Below are 16,783 nucleotides of genomic sequence, written 5' to 3'. Positions count from 1 at the left end.
CACCATCGTCCAGGCAAAGATTTAGTCCAATTCTGTGTCAATTACTTTCTTGTGCCAGATTCAAGGTTGTTTCCTCAATGTGTTGCCGCACCCAGATTGCTTTCAAAGGTTAACCAACCAACAAAACTACTTGTTACAAATAACATCTTGTTGGATCGAAACATATAAACGTTGTCACTGTCTTCAAGTGAAAATTCAACAGCTCAAACTAGTCTTAAACTAAAGTCCAGGCACCTTGGATTTATAAGCATCGGATGCCGACACTTTAAGAGTGAGAAAACCAAAATCTCGCACATTTAGCAATCAGTCGAACAGGGAAAACCAAAGAAAAACTCCGACGACCGTTTATCATCACTTAAACCCGGAGGGTGCAACCATCACTGCTACTACCGGAAGATGAAAGATGGCTTTATTTCAAATATGATGAAGTGAATAGTGAAAACTAGTCTCAACTTGGAAATTTACAAAATTAAAACAGATAAGTCGCCAAGGTAATACCTTCTCGGAAAACACCGAATAATTAGATTCTCGAGTTACCCTTGAACCCACAAGAGAAGAATCCTCAAAGATAAGTGTCGAAGTACGGAGCAATATGCCATTTATGTGCACAATTCCATATGGCATGGCGGAAGTGTCTAAACTAAGTCTAATACCAAAAAACTCCCTTACACAGCCCAAAGACGGCAACATACAAGAAAGCCATTCTGCAACTTTATTTAAAACCATTCCAATCAGCGGTTATTTCTTCAACAGCATCGCACTGCATTGCGCCATTATCTTTGATGCTCTGGTTATAGCATCAGTCATGTAGAAATTCTCTACTGCTGTTCCAAAGTCGTTTGGACTGATCTTTTGGTTTGTGTTGGGTCTCATTGTAGAAGTTGAAAATGTGGCAGGTTCTCTCTCATCCACGCTCACGAGATTCGGCGCCACTGTCTGTATCCGGGACCGGATCCCTCCAACACTATCGTAAGGCAACTGAACTCCTGCAACCTCCGACAAAGCACGAATGATCTTCCAGTCATCTCTTGCATCGCCGACTGTTGGAACTGCAGGGAGAGTCTGTTGAACGCATCCTTCAGTATTTTCATATGTACCTTCCTTTTCGCTGAAGGCGGATGCTGGAAGAATGACATTGGCACGATATACACTTTGATCTCCATGATGCCCCTGATAGACTACAAATGCATCATCAGGAATATCCTTCAAGTTGACATCATCTGCACCCATCAGATACACAAATTTCGCAGACTTGATGCTGTCAGGAGATTGTGGGACCAGACCAAGATCGAGGGCTGCAGCTTGAGCAGCATGTAGAAGCAACACATTGTAACCATTCCAGTCAGGCCTCATAACATTCCCGTTCTTAGCGATGGTCTCAATGGCAGAAAAAATAGCATCCAAATCCTCTCTCTCAAAGAGCCCAGCACCCACAATAACAGCTGGGTTTTTGGCATTTTTAAGAGTTGAGCAGAAGGGGTGGCGCCCCTCAGCAAGTTCAGTCAGAGTTTGAGGTCCTGTGCCAAGATGTTCGTGATCATAGTTGAGATCGGTTGGTGGACCAATATAACCCACCTTTGCATGTGTAGCACGGACTGTCTTGCGGATTCTGGCATTCACCATAGCAGCTTCTACTCTTGGCTGGTGGAACAAAACAGAAAAGAGAGCCGGAAGTCAGATCAAATAAACATGAAAACCATGGATCTCAAAGAAAGGGTCAAAGCCACAAGGAAGTTGCAAATATCCTATTCTAGAAGGAATTAAAGATTTTCATCACCAAAATATTATCATGAAAGCGGTCGTGGTCATCCTCAACAATCTAATAATAACACATTACCTGCGTTCCAACCAAAAGGAAAACATCTGCCTTCTCCAGACCAGCAATGCCAGAATTCATAATATATCCTGATCGCAGATCAGCATTAGGGTGCTTCCCGTTGCCTTCACACATTACATTATTGGACCCCATTCTGTTCAAGAAATCTTTGAGCGCCATCATAGACTCCGCATCAGATAGTTTGCCGGCAACACCAACAATCTCTTCAGGTGCAACTTTATGAATAACCTCACCAACCATGGCAAGGGCATCACGCCAGCTCACAGCCTGGAAACGCCCATCAGCACCACGAATCATGGGGTCATTAAGCCTCTGCCTCTTAAGTCCATCATAACAAAAACGAGTTTTATCGGATATCCATTCCTCATTTATATCCTGCAGCAAAAGTTCCAAAGCTGAATAATCCACCGAGAGTTCTCAATGTGTGTGCAGGCATACACATGCATCTGTTTAAGAGAGTTTGTACAAGAGAGAACAGCAGGGGAGAGGATGCGAAGGAAGGGAAAGAGAGAAGTCCACTCATTTGTTTGCGAAATTGCAATCTCCACCAAATTAAAATCTCATATGATAGTTAAAACGGCATGCTGCACTACCCCAGACAGGATCAATGCAACTCATCAGCAACGTCGAGCAATTCAGACACAGCAGCCAGAAAGATATCTTGATAGAACACAACAAGAGGACTGGCAATTTTTACTGAATTGGAAGTGCTTATCATTGGATTGTGATAGAAAAATACAGCAGCCAAATCACCATCCTCATGTGGCCCACAACATTATAGCAGCGTCGAGAAAGTTTAAAGCATATTATTCTTAGGCTAAGATTGGCAGTGCTTATTCGAGCTTATAAGCACTTATCAGGAGCTGTTGCAAAATTAAGTCCTTTTCTCAGCGCTTATTCAAGTCCAACAAGCACTTAATTCAGCTTGATTTAATCAGTTTGAAGAATCTGTTGGCAGCAACTGATTTTTTCAACTTCTCATCTTCTTAAATCATTTTCTTCAATTTTGTAGTTTACTAATAAATTTTAAATGATTCATATATGAGAGGAGATAACTTAGAATGTAAGACATCACAGGGATCAGATAGAATACAACTTTATAATTTTCTATCAAGCATATGATCCAACTGCAAACATCAAGGCGTCTTCACGTATTATGGAAGGTTAGTGCCCTTGATGAGCTCCATTAAGAGGCAAACTAGTTGGCTTCTACCTTAGCCTAAGAGAACAAGTACATCTTCTCTGTACTCTAGCAATACATTGTATGCAAACGTAATAGGGGAAACCTTACCCTAAGAGAACTAGTCAATTAGTGTCCATGATGAGCTCCATTAATAGGGTAATTATTCGCCCACAAGGTGAGCTACATAAGTTATAAATAGATTTTAATTAAGTAAAAAGGTTAGTTATCCTTCATAAACTTATTTAAAAGTAATCCTTTTGGAATTTTTTTTTTTAAATTCTCTTTACATTGTTGCTTGCCAAACGCTTCTATTGGAACATAAAGATGTTGCTGACTATCCCAAGATGATGAACCTTTTCAAGAACACCATCTATGATATGATAACTGCTTGAGCCAACTTCAGGATAAAAGTACATCAAATTGTTGGTATATACAGAAAAGCAACTCAATAGTAATTAGTCTTAAAATGAATCTCCATTCTAAGGCACTTTAATTAGCAAGTTTGGATCAGGACATGTATCTGTCTAGTATATCGTCATTTTCTGATAGTGATTAGGCTATTCTGTTCAATTTTTCTAGACGAATGTACTCATACTTTTCTTGCAGCAATTCTATCTTAGCTGCAGCACTGCCTACCCATCACTAACAAACCTCATGCTTCAGCTACATATTTATCCTACAGTCTGCCCAACACATTATAACTGCTACACCTATTCCTCATAACTTTTCTTGCAGCACTTCTCTTACAAACCTCACACTAATCGTCATTCATTAGGTTGCAAAAAAGGCTCAAGATGGACGCATTCAATACCACAAACATAATAGGTAGAAAACCAAGGGCAACACCTTGAAGCCTTTTGAGCAATTTTCACCAACCAGAGCAAAGCACCATTGGAAAAGGGAAATACCATGTTGCTCCAAATTTTAAGCAGAAACAAGAGTCACCTCAATCAACCAAAACCTGAATTATGATTCTATAACTTCAGAAGAGCTTCCATTCTTAAGTAAGTTTCTTATCACAAACAAGAAACACTATTTTCTGCTTGCACTTTTATTCTGCCCAGAATAGAAAATCTAGACAGACTATTTTTTAAGTTAGTCAAAGAAGAAAACCTGTCCATTAAAGCCGCAATAAACAAAAGTTTCCTTTAAAGAATTTGCTTTTGGAGTTAAGAACCAAATCTGGCAGGAAGTACGCTATGAATAATTACCTCATTCAACCGCGGAAGGATACGCATAACCTCTGGACCACGGCTATCAATCCGGACGTTTGAACCAACTGCATCTGTAACATCAATAGTCTCTGTTCCTTTCAACTCCCAATTTCGAGCCTTAAATGCAAAGGGCTTAGAGGTTAGAGCACCAACAGGACAAATATCAATTACATTTCCAGAAAGTTCACTTGTCATGAGTTTTTCCACATAAGTTCCAATTTCCTCTCCACTACCACGTCCCAGCATGCCAAGATCTTGAACACCAGCAACCTCAGTTGCAAACCTGACACATCTGTTAGAAGAGTACACACCTATGTAAGCGACGGATCTAAGAGGACCAAGAGCGACATGAAAATGCTCAAAGCACACAACAATCACAAAGCCCACCCCATAAAATATGAAAGAACAAGAGAAGACCAATCCCAATTATACAAGACTTGAAAATATTATTAACTAAGCTAGTTAACCAAGCAAGTGCAATGTTGAGAGATACTCTAGAGAAAGGAAACAAGTTCTGCGTTCATCATCGAAGCCCAAAAAAGAACAATCTCTGAGGGAAATTTACAAGAAACAGCTTTCATAAATATGGCAGAAAGTTGGCAAAAATGTAAAACACACTAGAAGACATGAAATGGAAAGTGGAAAAGCTTCAACAGGTTCACCCATGTTAAGAAAAGGAAATCAGCAATCTAAAAGAAAATTCAGAGGCAAAAACCCATCACAAGAAATAAGAAATTCAGAACTTTAAATCAGGACAGGACATCATAGAAGAAAGCTGCTAAAGGTGAATTGTCAGCAAAGCCCTGAGTTACTAGAAAGCATAGAATATCAAAAAAATTAGGAGGTATCTTAAGAATTTGCTTCTTTCAATTTTAATTAATCACCAGTATGATATCTGTGGGAAACAATATTCACCTGCGCTCAAGTAAGCAACTTCCCACCAAGAACACCCAGTTTTATGGAAGCTCATAGATTTATGGACACCATTATCTCAGAAATTTTGACAAATTTGGCATATCAAAAATGAAAATCACATGATGAAGCCTACTTGCATGGAATTACATCTCCTCCTGTTAGCCCTCCAAAAAAATCATTTTGGACATCAACAAACTTAACATTACATCAGAGTGCTTGAGATGAATTTACAGTCTCTATAAATAATAGATGGATGTATCACATGTGGGGCACATTGACTATGTGCAGAGGTTCTTTCCATTTATATATAGATGACTGTGCGGGGTCAGGCAAATCCCCAGAAATTTCACATTTGTTCAATTGCATTTCCTTCCTATGAAGAAAATATGGCAGAACTAAGTTACTACCCTAGGACGACTACTGTACTCATGACATTTCCTTTGACAAAAAAATATTGCCCGCGAAAAAAACACCTTTTCTCATGGCATGGATCACACTCTGCTTTCTACTTTTTGTGTTGTAGAACATCATATAAATTATCTTATTCCTTAATGACCAACGATAATCCCATTAGGCATTGGTAGATGACAATGTCTGAAGGATATCAAACTAAAGTACTCATGACAAAAAGATACCTTAAGAAAAAGGACTACCAGAATTGAGAGTAGATAAGCAAGGAAAGGGCATGAATCAGTTGTAGTACTCTATGTATTGTGTTAAGTGTCCCCCTAGCCAATAAATGACAGCAAGCATGTAATGGAAACATCAGAAACACTGGACACACATTTCGGCATCAATTTCTAAGACAACTCCTTTCATGGACCATAGTGTTCCACTCTATGTAACAAATGGGAACACTATGCTTATCTAAGTTCCTTTCATATTCAAGATTATCTTTCTTAGGAACATGGAAATAAAACTACTTCCTTTTATTAAAAGATTCATATAGAGATGTATTAATAATCTAAGATTCTACTTTGGCAAACAGTTCAGCTGCCAAAGATATGGCATCAAGTCATAGCAACAATAAATCCTGATTATCAAGTTCGAAGCCTGCCCATCCCTTAAAATAGATGATACTCCCAATCCCTATTTAAAAGAAATGATACTAATTGCTGATGTTGTCTTACAACTTGGAATTGTAAATGAGTACATGAAAGACCTCTACAAATCCCTTTCGACTCCCAAAAACATAACTTTTTCACCCAAAACACCAAGACAATTGCACTTTGAATGAATGTATCACATACACGCAAAAAACCCACCGCTGTACATAAATACCAACGAAACATTCTCCAGTTCCCCAAGAAATCAATTTTGAAATAAGTGAAAGAAAAACTAAACAAGGTGCCGGCAAAATCAATGATGCTAATTAAAGAAACGAAAATGCTAACCTTGTACACTGGATACAGCGAGTCATGACAGTCTTTACCAGAGGGCCCAGATTCTTATCGACCACTGATCTCTTCACTTCAGTGAACCGTCCTCGATCCGACCCGAAAGCCATAGATTGATCCTGAAGATCGCACTCTCCACCTTGGTCACAAATTGGACAATCTAAGGGATGATTCATCAACAAGAACTCCATCACCCCTTCTCGTGCTTTCTTAGCAATTGGAGTGTCCGTCTTGATCTTCATCCCTGACGATTAAATTCTGATTATAAGTACATCGCCCGAAAGTAACCTAGAGATTAAAAATTCCAATCGACATATGTGACAACTACAGGAACTAACCGGTCATTGAAATTTCAGAATCACAACTGGGGAAAATATTGCACAAAACCAGAGGAATAGCCTATCAATCAATAATATAAGCACAGCCTTCGTCTAACTGGTCTTGAATGCATATACTTCTTGATATTAGCAAATGTAACTGATTCGATGGACTAGTGACACTGACAAGCATAAAGCCAATCACGAATTTTTGCAGAATCTTACACCAAACGAATAACGACAAAATCAGAAGATACGAAGGAATGAAATCCAGATTATAACATCATTAACTTGGACCCCATGTGCATTGAGCACACAGTCAGATAAATTAGTTCGAACCAACGTCCAAATTTTAACAATCTAAGGCTAAAAAAGAGAATCACCCCAAAACTTCAGCAAGTTGCATTTCCTTTTCCCAACCTTTTGGCAACAACAAAATCAAATTCAAAAGTAAACGCATTGAAAGTTGAAAACAAGAACTGTGGAAAACAACTAAACCCCCCCTCCCCTCCCCTAAATTACCAGGAAGCGCAGGCATAGCGCAGGAAGCAACTGGTTTCGGAGACTTCTCGACCTCGACCAAACACATCCTACAGTTCCCGGCGATGGACAGCCGGCTGTGGTAGCAGAACCTCGGGATATCGACCCCGGCGACCTCGCACGCCTGCAGGACCGTCATGCCCTTGGGAATCTTCACCGGGTAACCGTCCACGAACACCTCGATCGCGTCCTCCGGGTTCGGGAAATGGACCCGGGCGCCGGCGACGGGCTTCCGGGGCGGGAGATCCGGGCTCGGATCGGGTTGGGCCGGGGCGGCGGCGGCCGACGCCACCTCGGGCCTCTGGAGCTCCGGCGTGGACACGATCGCCCTGGCGAACCCGCCCCTCGGGTTCCGGAGGAGCCTCGAGGTCGCGGGTCTCAGAGCCCTCGAAGCCAACAACCCTAGCCCCATTTTCCTCGGCCCCCTCGAAGCTCCTGTCGGCCTACCACCGTCGGACGGAGCGGTGCTCGTACGCTGGCGGCGGGCGATCTCCGGCGACGGCGAGGGAGACGGCTGAGCTCGTCGAAGCTGAATCGCAGAAGAAGAGACTCAGAGAGAGAGAGAGATCAGTGATTACACTTGATAAGGTTGCGTTTGTGTCCGATGCTCTCCACACGACAGCAACTCCGGGCCGGGTCGTTGCCCCGGTTCGCGACCGACCCGTTTCTTGATTTGGGCCTCCTTCGTGTTTGGGCCGGGCCTATAATGGGCCTCACGCACGGCTGTGTGGAAGATTCAAAAAAATTTCAAGTGAATATGAAATTCTATGAAGGTTCGACCAAAAATACAAAAAAAAAAAAGGAAAAAATCTATGAAGGGAAAGGCAAAGTCCATGGAAAATTGAAGGCGGAGATGACCAAGGTTGTGTTTGTATTCGTGGGCGGCGAAAATATTTTTTTTTAATTTCTTCTCTCGTTCTATCTGTTCGCGAAGAGCCATGCTCGCCCGTGAGCATGCATGCACCTCGATTCTAAGGCCCCTTCAAATTTTCAAGCCGTGCGGACCTTTTGATCGTGATCACGACCCCATTATAGGGAGGAGGGAGGGAGGGAGGGAGGGAGGTAGGATCGCCGTCGATAGCCACCCGACAGTGGTGAGGCGTGTGATTGACATCAGCTAAATTTTTCCTCGGTGAAATCGAAATGAAAAGAATGACGTGGCTACCCACATCATTCCCTCCATCTAGCCGGAACAGCATGCATCGGCAAAAATCAAAGCGACGCAGCACCCAAGTATCGCGCGAGGCCAAAATTTACAAAATCGAGGTAATTAATGGGGCCAGAAAGGAAAATTTTCTCAAATATTCGATTGCCCGATGAGAAAAAAATTTAATCAATTTAAAAATCGAGAGATTTCTCGGTATGAGCCCGTGAATTTTAATAAATTTCGATTTTGTCACAAATTTTGTAAATCTTTTTTCCCACCATCCGACGAACCAAAAAAAAGAACATTTCTAACGGTTAGTTTTTTTTTTGGCGGGCAACGTCCGACCTTCAAACCGCAATCAACCGCCACTTCGAAGCTCCCTTCAACAGACTCAAGAACTCCATCCTTCAATCTGTTAAGCTCTATCTCTCTCTCTCTCTCTCTCTCTCTCTCTCGCTTGGGAGCTTGTGGCGAATTCGTTCTGGTTCGAAGAGAGCGCCGGCGGCTGGGGCGTTCGCGAGAGAGAAGACCCGCTTCGAGATCCGAAGCCCCCCCATGTCGCTCCCGTTCCTCCAGGCTTGCGGGAAGCGGAAGCGGCGGCCCAAGATCTTCGGCTTCCGCGACTTCTGCGACCCCGGATGCCCGATCGGCCCGGTCGGCCCGTTCCGCGACAACATCCGCCTCTTCCTAGGAGAATGCGGGGTGCCCGAGGAGGCCGGAGCCGGCGAACTGCCCGTCTGGTGCACCCTCCTGATGTACCAGAAGACGAGCGTGGTCGTGCCCCTGTACACCGTCCAAGAAGACATGACTCCCTCGTCTCACTCCTCCTGCGATCACTGCCGATTTGCAGGTAATTTGAAAGATCGTCCACTTAACATCCTTTTGTCTGCTACTAAATCGTGGGTTAGTTCTCTCGTGAGTACGAATTTTGATGGGTTGAGCGTGTATTACAGTTTGGAAATGTTTGTCAAGTAAAACAGGGGTTACAGATTATCGGCACTTCTTTTCTCATGGATGTGTTTGATTTTGTCGGACTAAGGGTTGATTGCGATGTAGTGGTAACTTTAACATGATGGATTTTTAGGCTTTGATTTGGGAATTTGGTTCATAGAATCTGAGGATTGCGAATTTTTTAGTGTTTTTTTTTTCTCATGGATGTTTTCTAATTGCCTGATTAAGGATGGGGAAACCATTACATGTCGAGACGGAGGTATCACCTGATAATCCCGAAGGACTGTTGCTGGAGTCGGCCTCTGGAGGAGCGCGATCTTGAAGAGCCGAACCATCTGCTTCATGGCCTCATTCATGGCAATGGGTTCGGGCACTTAATCTGTATCAATGGCATCGAAGGGGGCTCCAAGTTTCTCTGCGGAAGGGAGATTATGGATCTCTGGGACCGCATTTGCAACAATCTACTAGTCAGGTAAAGTGAAGTAGTAGTTAAACTGGTGAGCACAATGTCATCTGATACCCACCTAGTAATCTGATATTCCTAGTTTTAAAATCATTTTGCAGGAAAGTGACAGTTGAGGATGTCTCTAGGAAGCGGTCCATGGATCTCCGGTTGCTATATGGGGTCGCTTATGGACACACGTGGTTCGGAAGATGGGGTTACAGATTCCTCAGAGGAAGCTTTGGAGTTAAAGAGCACCATTATCACCGAGCAATCGAATTTCTTGGCTCGCTTGAGCTTGTCAATGTCCTCGAGGATTTCAGCGGAACCGAACATTTCAAAGAGATCAAGCAGATCATTCGTCATTACAAAGGTATGAGCGAAACCAATTTAGTCACCATAAAGGACCTTCTCAAGTACATGTTGACCGTCAAGTCGCATTCGACTCGTGAGGACAAACCTGCCATAGCTGCTGGGCCTCCCGCCAACTTGAAGTTGAAACTATCAACTAGAGCATCTCTGCAGGACAAGCATCTTTCGCAGATGAAGCCAATAAAGTTTAGAAAATTCACGAGTGCTGGAGCTGAAATTAATAGCAGATGGCCTGCAAGGAGGATGGAGCAGGCAGCGGAAGTGATTGTGAACGCACTGCTAGAAGCAAGAGGCGAAAAGTTGGGCTGCAACGGAATGACCCGCCAAGATGTGCGAGATGCAGCCAGATTACATATCGGGGACACAGGCTTGATCGACAATGTGCTGAAGATCCTCAATAACGTGATCGTCGGGGATTACGTCGTGTGCCGTGCAGTGAACCCATCAACGCGGATCCTGGAGTACACAATCCATGAGTTCGATGGTGGCAGGGAACCACCAGAGCAGTTGGTTCAAGAGACGCTACCATGGCCATCTCTTGTGGTCGGGCATGATGTTTACAAGGACGTGGAAAAAGTTTACAGCACCGTATTCCTGAATTATCCCACATCGGATTGCGTTCGATCAGCTACTCAGGTGCTTCTGGACAGCAAGCATTTCATGAAGGAATGGCCATTTCGAGATGAGGAAGACCAGTTGCTCACTTTCATTTGCAATCTCATCCCTAGCATAGATAGGCTGGAAACATTGCCAAGGAAGAAAGTCCCGCCAGGTGAGATTATCATGGTTCCACTACACGCTACAGTCGGGGACTTGAAGGAAGCAGCTGAGAGCGCATTTAGGGAGACCTACTGCGCTTTTGAACACCTTGAGGTGACAGATATCGAAGCCGTGAAAGTAACGGAGGACACCGAGGTGCTGTTTGGGATCATGGAGTCGGGCCAGGAGGTTTGGGTGAGGGGAAGTGGGATGGATGTAAACAGTCAGTTGAGATATGAAGGTGGGAGCGAGAATTGGGAGGTGAGATGCATTTGCGGGGCCAAAGATGACGATGGGGAGAGAATGGTGGCCTGCGACATCTGCGAAGTGTGGCAGCACACGCGATGCTGCGGAATCGACGATACTGACAGCGTCCCGCCTCTGTTTGCGTGCTCGGCATGCTGCAAATCTGTAGCACAACCGAGACAAGAGGACAGCCCCTTGGAGTTTAGATACTCAGATGAGCTTGAGCTGTTCGGATGTCTTCTACTTCCTCCAACTGAGGAGCCAGAGTTTGATATGGGGCTCCAGTATTAGATTTTTGGGCAGAAAATTGCAGCAAGAGGGTCATTTACTATTGATGGTGATCCTCAAATTGAAGATCTTTTAGTCAGGGTTCTCGAAGATGGGTAGACATATATTGCTGTACATACATTCTTTTGGATATTTCAAATAAAATCGAAGGGATCAAAGACTTTCAATTGAAGTGTCTGTTCCACTCTCATACTCTCTCTCTTTCTCTCTCTCTCTCTCTCTCTCTCTCTCTCTCTCTCTCTCTCTCTCTCTCTCTCTCTCTCTCTCTCTACCCTGCATGTGATACTAGTAGATCTAATTTACGAGAATTTGCCTGCAAACAACAGAATTCTGATCTATCAAATACAAATATTGAATATGTTGGAATAGATAAACCTTCACCATGAACTAGGCAGACCTTATTCGGTATGACCATGTAAACTCATGTGCCTTCTTTAGTGAAACATGGTAGGAACAGATGCATATGTTTTTTTCTTAGCCAACCGTGGAGATTTCATGCATACGATGGAATAACAGGGATAGGCATGTCGATAGGAATGATTATTGATAATAAATATGCAGTAGCGGCTATGAATTTGAGTCCACTACATCAGTGAAGAATGCCTTAGCAGAGAAATGCTGCTGATGTAACCCCGTGTTAGCTAAAAGCATTTTAAAGGGAAGTGAGTCTAGACAATCTGAGAGCGTTGGCACAACTTGAAGGGAAAGTATTAGACCTGCAGCTAGTGCCTTATATCTATTCAATATGAGGAGCCCCTAGGAAGAAACAATCCAAAGGAATGAAAAATGAACAACTGGTTAGTCGAGCAATAACTGAATGACATACTAGCAGAAATAGTCGATACTTGAGACTAATATTGTTACATCAAATTACTAACTGACCAAATATCAACCTGCAAATGCTGGATTACCTACTGCAATTTGCTCTGCAGTGCTAGCTGTTCATGTAACTACAAATGGCATATCTTATGCTGCTCCTTATCAAGAAGTAATGCTTCAATTTATGACGTGTACCATTTGTTTCTCAAATTATCCAAGCCCTTCGTAAATAGAGATTTAAGACATTTGGGTTAAACCTTAGTCTCGAAGCTGAAGTGCAGAAAAACTATAACACCTGTATATTTAGCTGGGGCAACATTGCAAATGGCCTCTTTTATGAATCACTAAGTTTCATGAAAAGGGTCGTTGTTGCCTCTCTGAACTCTGAATTTGTATAGAAGGCGAGTTGCTGATCATGCTTACTTGTACTATCCGGAATCTCACAACGTTGCCTTCCAAGAATTCGGAAATGATATTTCATGACTCAATTGGTCTTTTTTTCCATCGAAATTCCTAGATTCCTCTGCCAAAGGTGCCAGTGGTCGACAATTGGAGAGTGGAGGCAGTAGGTCAACGTAACTGACTGCAGAATGCATAATGGAAATTGTGCATCAGGTCATTTTTTTTATCAGAGGCTTCTTCAAGTCTGCAGTTATTGCTATTAGTATTAGCTTGAAGTCTAATCCATGCACTTGATAGTGCTTGGGCAGAGGATGCATATAAAAGGTTTTTACGAGCCGGAAACTTTTATGTAGCTGCCATCTGTGGACTTGTTTCCAGTTTCAGGATCTTAATTGTGGGATTGCATATTCATGAGTTCATTTTGTCAGACAACCTTATTATATGTGAAAAGCTCCATCGACAGCATAGGTTAAAAGGTCACAACTTTCCCTCTAGTGTTCTGAATTTCTCCCATCTTATAAGTTGTAACTCGGTACTCATTTGAATTGATAGTTATTATTTTGTCAAATGAATTTGATCAAAGAGTTTTAAGTGAAGCGTCCGTTTCCCTCTCTCTCTCCCCCACCCGTATGTCGTGCAAGCACTTAAATCTCTTCCTTTTGGTCTGTGAAATAGAGATATTTTATTTGTTTATGTCGGGAGAGAATAAACCTTAAACATGAATCAGGCAGGCAGACCTTGTTCAATACAAATTTGAGTTCAGCACGTTAACGAAGAATGCCTTCTCATCAAAGTGCAGCCGATTCAACCTCGTTTTCGCTAAAGCAGTCCAGTAGGAAGTCAAGCTTGACAACATCAGAGTGTCATAAATGAGTAGCACTTGGGAAGAAGTAATACAACGGAATGGCAAAGCATACAACTTGTTAGTCGAACGATAATTGATGACATACCAGCAGAAATAGATACTATAGACAGATTTTCTTAGACCAAAATACTAACTGAGCGTATATCCAACAGGCAAATTTCAGTGATAATAATAATCCTTATGAATGAATAACAATCTTTCTCCAACTATTGATTAAAAGACAGTGGCAAGTTTTGTATTCCTTTGACTGAACTTTAGAAAGGCTGTGTGAAATTAAAAGTCTTCCCTGGAGTGAAAAGGAAAGAAGCAACCACAGGATCACCAGGACTTCTTCAATGGCTTCTCGAGCAAAGCTGAGAGGTACATCTCCTGGAGCTCTGGCCCCCGGTCGAGTTTCCTACCCACAACCCACTTTATCTTGTTGAACCCAATGCTGTCGATGAGAGGAGTATACACATGCTCCAACTGTTCACCCACACAGAAGAAATGATCAAGCCAAAACAGACCCCCCGGTCTCAGGACCCGATAAATGTCGAACATCAGGAAGTGCAAAAGCGTGGTTGGGATCCAGTTACTCAGCACGTGCATCGAGTGGACGATGTCCAGCGTGTTGTCGAAGAAGGGAAGCCTCTGAGAGATGCTGATGTAGAGAGGCACAACCCCTCTTGCTGCTATGAAGTTGTTGAAAGGGCCGTTCAAGTTCATGGAAGTGGTGATGATGGTTATGTTCCTGTCCCTCATCCTCACCGCAAAAGTGGCAACCCCACCCCCGATGTCAAGCCCGATCCTTATTGTCCCTGGCTTCTTCGTCGCCAGGACTTCGTCGATGGTGAAGTCGAGGCCGCCGTTGCTCTTGTCAGCAGTCCAGCGGTGCTTCTCAGCGCCTTCAAGGTCGAAGCAGTCCTTGCAGTCATCAAAGCCCTGCTGCCTGTTCTTCCTGTTGATGAGGCAGTCATAATTCTTGCAAGTGTAGGCAGTCCAGACCACAGAAGAATCCGAAGGGGTGGTCCAGAGGCTTGTTGGGAGAGGGTACGGCTCCACATAGTCCGGGGGCGAGGCGTGGCGGCAACGGCGGCGAGGGAGCGGCTCGCACCCTTTGAGCAGGAGCTTCTGCGCCAGGAGCTCATCATCCGGGCATGAGCCGTTCACCTTGTAGGTCATGAAGCGGCGGAGCAAGTCCGGGAACATGGTGCATGGGCGGCCGACCGGAGGGTACATGGTGTCCGAGTCGAAGTTCGGGTTGACCCCGAATGGGAGGAGCTGGCCTGAAGTGAAGGCCTTGAACTCGGGGGTGAGATCATCCTCCGACGCAGTATTCAGGGAGGCCGTCGCAGCTGACCGAACCGTGGATTGAGAAGGGATGGTGACCGTTGCTTCGGGGATGGCGCTCCTCCGACCGAGAGAGCAGGAGGAGTAGAAAGTGGCGGAGAGGAGGAGGGTGAGGAGGTTAGTCGACAAGAGGAGGAAGATATAGAACCAGTTGGTGGCGACGGGCCTTCTTTTATGTGAAATCTCCATTCTTGGTCTCTCCTACTACCCACTAAACAAGAGATTCAACTAGAGGTGAATTGGCAAGATGATATGCAGTGCATGAAATGGGATCCAAAAAGCGATCTCTTCACAATATGGCTTTGACTGGAGCAGCTCACGGAATCATCATTTAAATGAGATCATTAGAAAGGTCAAATTTGAGATTTTGAAAGGCAGATTTGGTGGGGCTTTCGGTCCAAGAAGCCAAACTCTTTCTCTCAAAGTTAAAACCAACTTCTGTTCTGACATGGGACAGGCCTCATTTGGGTCTCTCACAATCCCATGCTTAAACTACAAAAGAACGGTACTATAAAAATATTAAAGGAGCATGAAAATCAGTGGATCTTTCAGCATTCAATGCGATGGCCAATGGAGAGCGAAATTCATTGAATATCATTAGAGTATATGAACCGGCGAGCAGATTTCAGCAAAACAAAGCAAAGTATTAGTATTCTAGTGCAGTTGGTATCAGAGTGTTCAAAGGGTCAACGATCGGCGTTTGGCTCATCGTAGCCCAATCCGAATATCTTATTCTGTACCAGGTTGCCCAAGCCGAAGCAAGAATCCAAATGGGGTAGTGCTCAACTGCTTCCTTCGTCCCACAGCTCCTGTTTCAGGGGGGGTTTTGACTCATCGAGATGATGAAATCTTGAAATGGGGTTGCGTAGAATCGGATCCGCGATAGGGGGAATTGGACGCAGCTGCACGGAAACCGAAGCCCATCGATCAAGATTTGCAGTAAGTTTGAACCGTTTTTAATGATCCACATGCGAAAGCCCCCTGGATTCATGGGGGTCCTCCTGTTTTCTGTACTGAAAGTACGACAACTGGAAGCGTTTTGTCTCTCGACCGCTTCTCCACGGAACTCGCGAGCCAGTCACTAGTTTTGAACCGTCGTTCACACGAAAGACTGAGTGTACTAAAGTTTCTTGGTTTGCTAGTTTCCAGGATAAGGCATCGGGGCCATCCTGCCGTGCGGTAGATGAGAATGGAAGCAACCAGGTAGGTCGATAGAGCTTTTGAGACTGCCTAGGGGCAGATGCAACCGGTGGAGGTGGTGGTCGTGGTGGCGGAGTTCGGATGTTTTGGACCAGTGAATTGAAATGGACGAAGGAAAAAAGTCGAGTTGCGAGAGAAAACTGACATGGGACACCGTCTAATCGCTTGATCCGGAAAAGAAAAGAAAAGAAAAAGAAGTTCGAGGCTCCGTGCTATGTATGCATCGAGCTTCTCAGATGCGACCGGCCCGTTATTTTCTATTTGGCACGGCATGTGTCTATTTGACAACGGAGGAACCCAAAAAAGGACCTGTCAAAGAGTGGATCGGGTCGGGACAAAAATGGTCCGACTCATATAGATCCGTTTAACTCGTTTTGACACATTTTCATAAAATACAAATATAGTGACACTCACCCGACCACACCAATATTACTAAAACGCTTCCATATTTAACTCAATCTAGGAAAATGCATATCCAAACTGAGGTAAAAATGCAAACTGAACGAGCACAAAATCGAATGAGAAAGAGAATAAAGAGAGAGTCATAGAGGTGGATCTCG

The 16,783-nt window shown here is 43.8% G+C and overlaps 3 protein-coding genes across 4 annotated transcripts; 1 reads left to right on the top strand and 2 right to left on the bottom strand.

The window, feature by feature from the left end:
- Positions 1-394: 394 nt before the first annotated feature.
- Positions 395-7,973, bottom strand: LOC115674005 (NADH dehydrogenase [ubiquinone] iron-sulfur protein 1, mitochondrial). Its single transcript, XM_030596297.2, has 5 exons — positions 7,386-7,973; positions 6,544-6,790; positions 4,232-4,526; positions 1,838-2,212; positions 395-1,641 (listed from the first exon to the last, which is right to left on the bottom strand). The coding sequence occupies exons 1-5, from the start codon at positions 7,813-7,815 to the stop codon at positions 739-741; spliced, it is 2,250 nt and encodes a 749-aa protein (XP_030452157.1). The 5' UTR covers positions 7,816-7,973; the 3' UTR covers positions 395-738.
- Positions 7,974-9,104: 1,131 nt separating this feature from the next.
- Positions 9,105-11,780, top strand: LOC115674097 (PHD finger protein MALE MEIOCYTE DEATH 1). Its single transcript, XM_030596428.2, has 3 exons — positions 9,105-9,400; positions 9,730-9,973; positions 10,066-11,780. The coding sequence occupies exons 1-3, from the start codon at positions 9,106-9,108 to the stop codon at positions 11,609-11,611; spliced, it is 2,085 nt and encodes a 694-aa protein (XP_030452288.2). The 5' UTR covers position 9,105; the 3' UTR covers positions 11,612-11,780.
- Positions 11,781-13,788: 2,008 nt separating this feature from the next.
- Positions 13,789-16,415, bottom strand: LOC115674110 (probable methyltransferase At1g29790). Of its 2 annotated transcripts, none has more exons than XM_030596442.2 (2): positions 15,764-16,415; positions 13,789-15,227 (listed from the first exon to the last, which is right to left on the bottom strand). In XM_030596442.2, exon 2 carries the CDS (start codon positions 15,210-15,212, stop codon positions 14,013-14,015), a length of 1,200 nt encoding a protein of 399 aa, XP_030452302.1. In that variant the 5' UTR covers positions 15,213-15,227; positions 15,764-16,415; the 3' UTR covers positions 13,789-14,012. The 2 variants fall into 2 exon arrangements, with proteins under 2 accessions (XP_030452302.1, XP_056175856.1); XM_056319881.1 differs by having other exon boundaries at positions 13,789-15,224.
- Positions 16,416-16,783: the final 368 nt, after the last annotated feature.

The sequence above is a fragment of the Syzygium oleosum genome, unplaced genomic scaffold (assembly GCF_021117445.2).
Source record: "Syzygium oleosum isolate NSW1041296 unplaced genomic scaffold, Sole_v2.1 Sole_v2.19, whole genome shotgun sequence".
NCBI classification, from domain to species: domain Eukaryota; kingdom Viridiplantae; phylum Streptophyta; class Magnoliopsida; order Myrtales; family Myrtaceae; genus Syzygium; species Syzygium oleosum.
The sequence above is the reverse complement of the archived record's forward strand: the minus strand, read 5'-3'. Positions and strand labels throughout refer to the sequence as shown.

What these genes read in the sequence shown, in the direction of transcription:
- LOC115674110 (XM_030596442.2), bottom strand. Translation starts at nt 15,212, where the DNA reads ATGGAGATTTCACATAAAAGAAGGCCCGTCGCCACCAACTGGTTCTAT.
- LOC115674005 (XM_030596297.2), bottom strand. Translation starts at nt 7,815, where the DNA reads ATGGGGCTAGGGTTGTTGGCTTCGAGGGCTCTGAGACCCGCGACCTCG. An exon ending in CGCTGTATCCAGTGTACAAG is followed by an intron (nt 4,527 to 6,543) that starts GTTAGCATTTTC and finishes CTCTTCTAACAG; the next exon opens with ATGTGTCAGGTTTGCAACTG. An exon ending in TCCTTCCGCGGTTGAATGAG is followed by an intron (nt 2,213 to 4,231) that starts GTAATTATTCAT and finishes CTTTTGCTGCAG; the next exon opens with GATATAAATGAGGAATGGAT.
- LOC115674097 (XM_030596428.2), top strand. Translation starts at nt 9,106, where the DNA reads ATGTCGCTCCCGTTCCTCCAGGCTTGCGGGAAGCGGAAGCGGCGGCCC. An exon ending in CGATCACTGCCGATTTGCAG is followed by an intron (nt 9,401 to 9,729) that starts GTAATTTGAAAG and finishes TGCCTGATTAAG; the next exon opens with GATGGGGAAACCATTACATG. An exon ending in TGCAACAATCTACTAGTCAG is followed by an intron (nt 9,974 to 10,065) that starts GTAAAGTGAAGT and finishes ATCATTTTGCAG; the next exon opens with GAAAGTGACAGTTGAGGATG.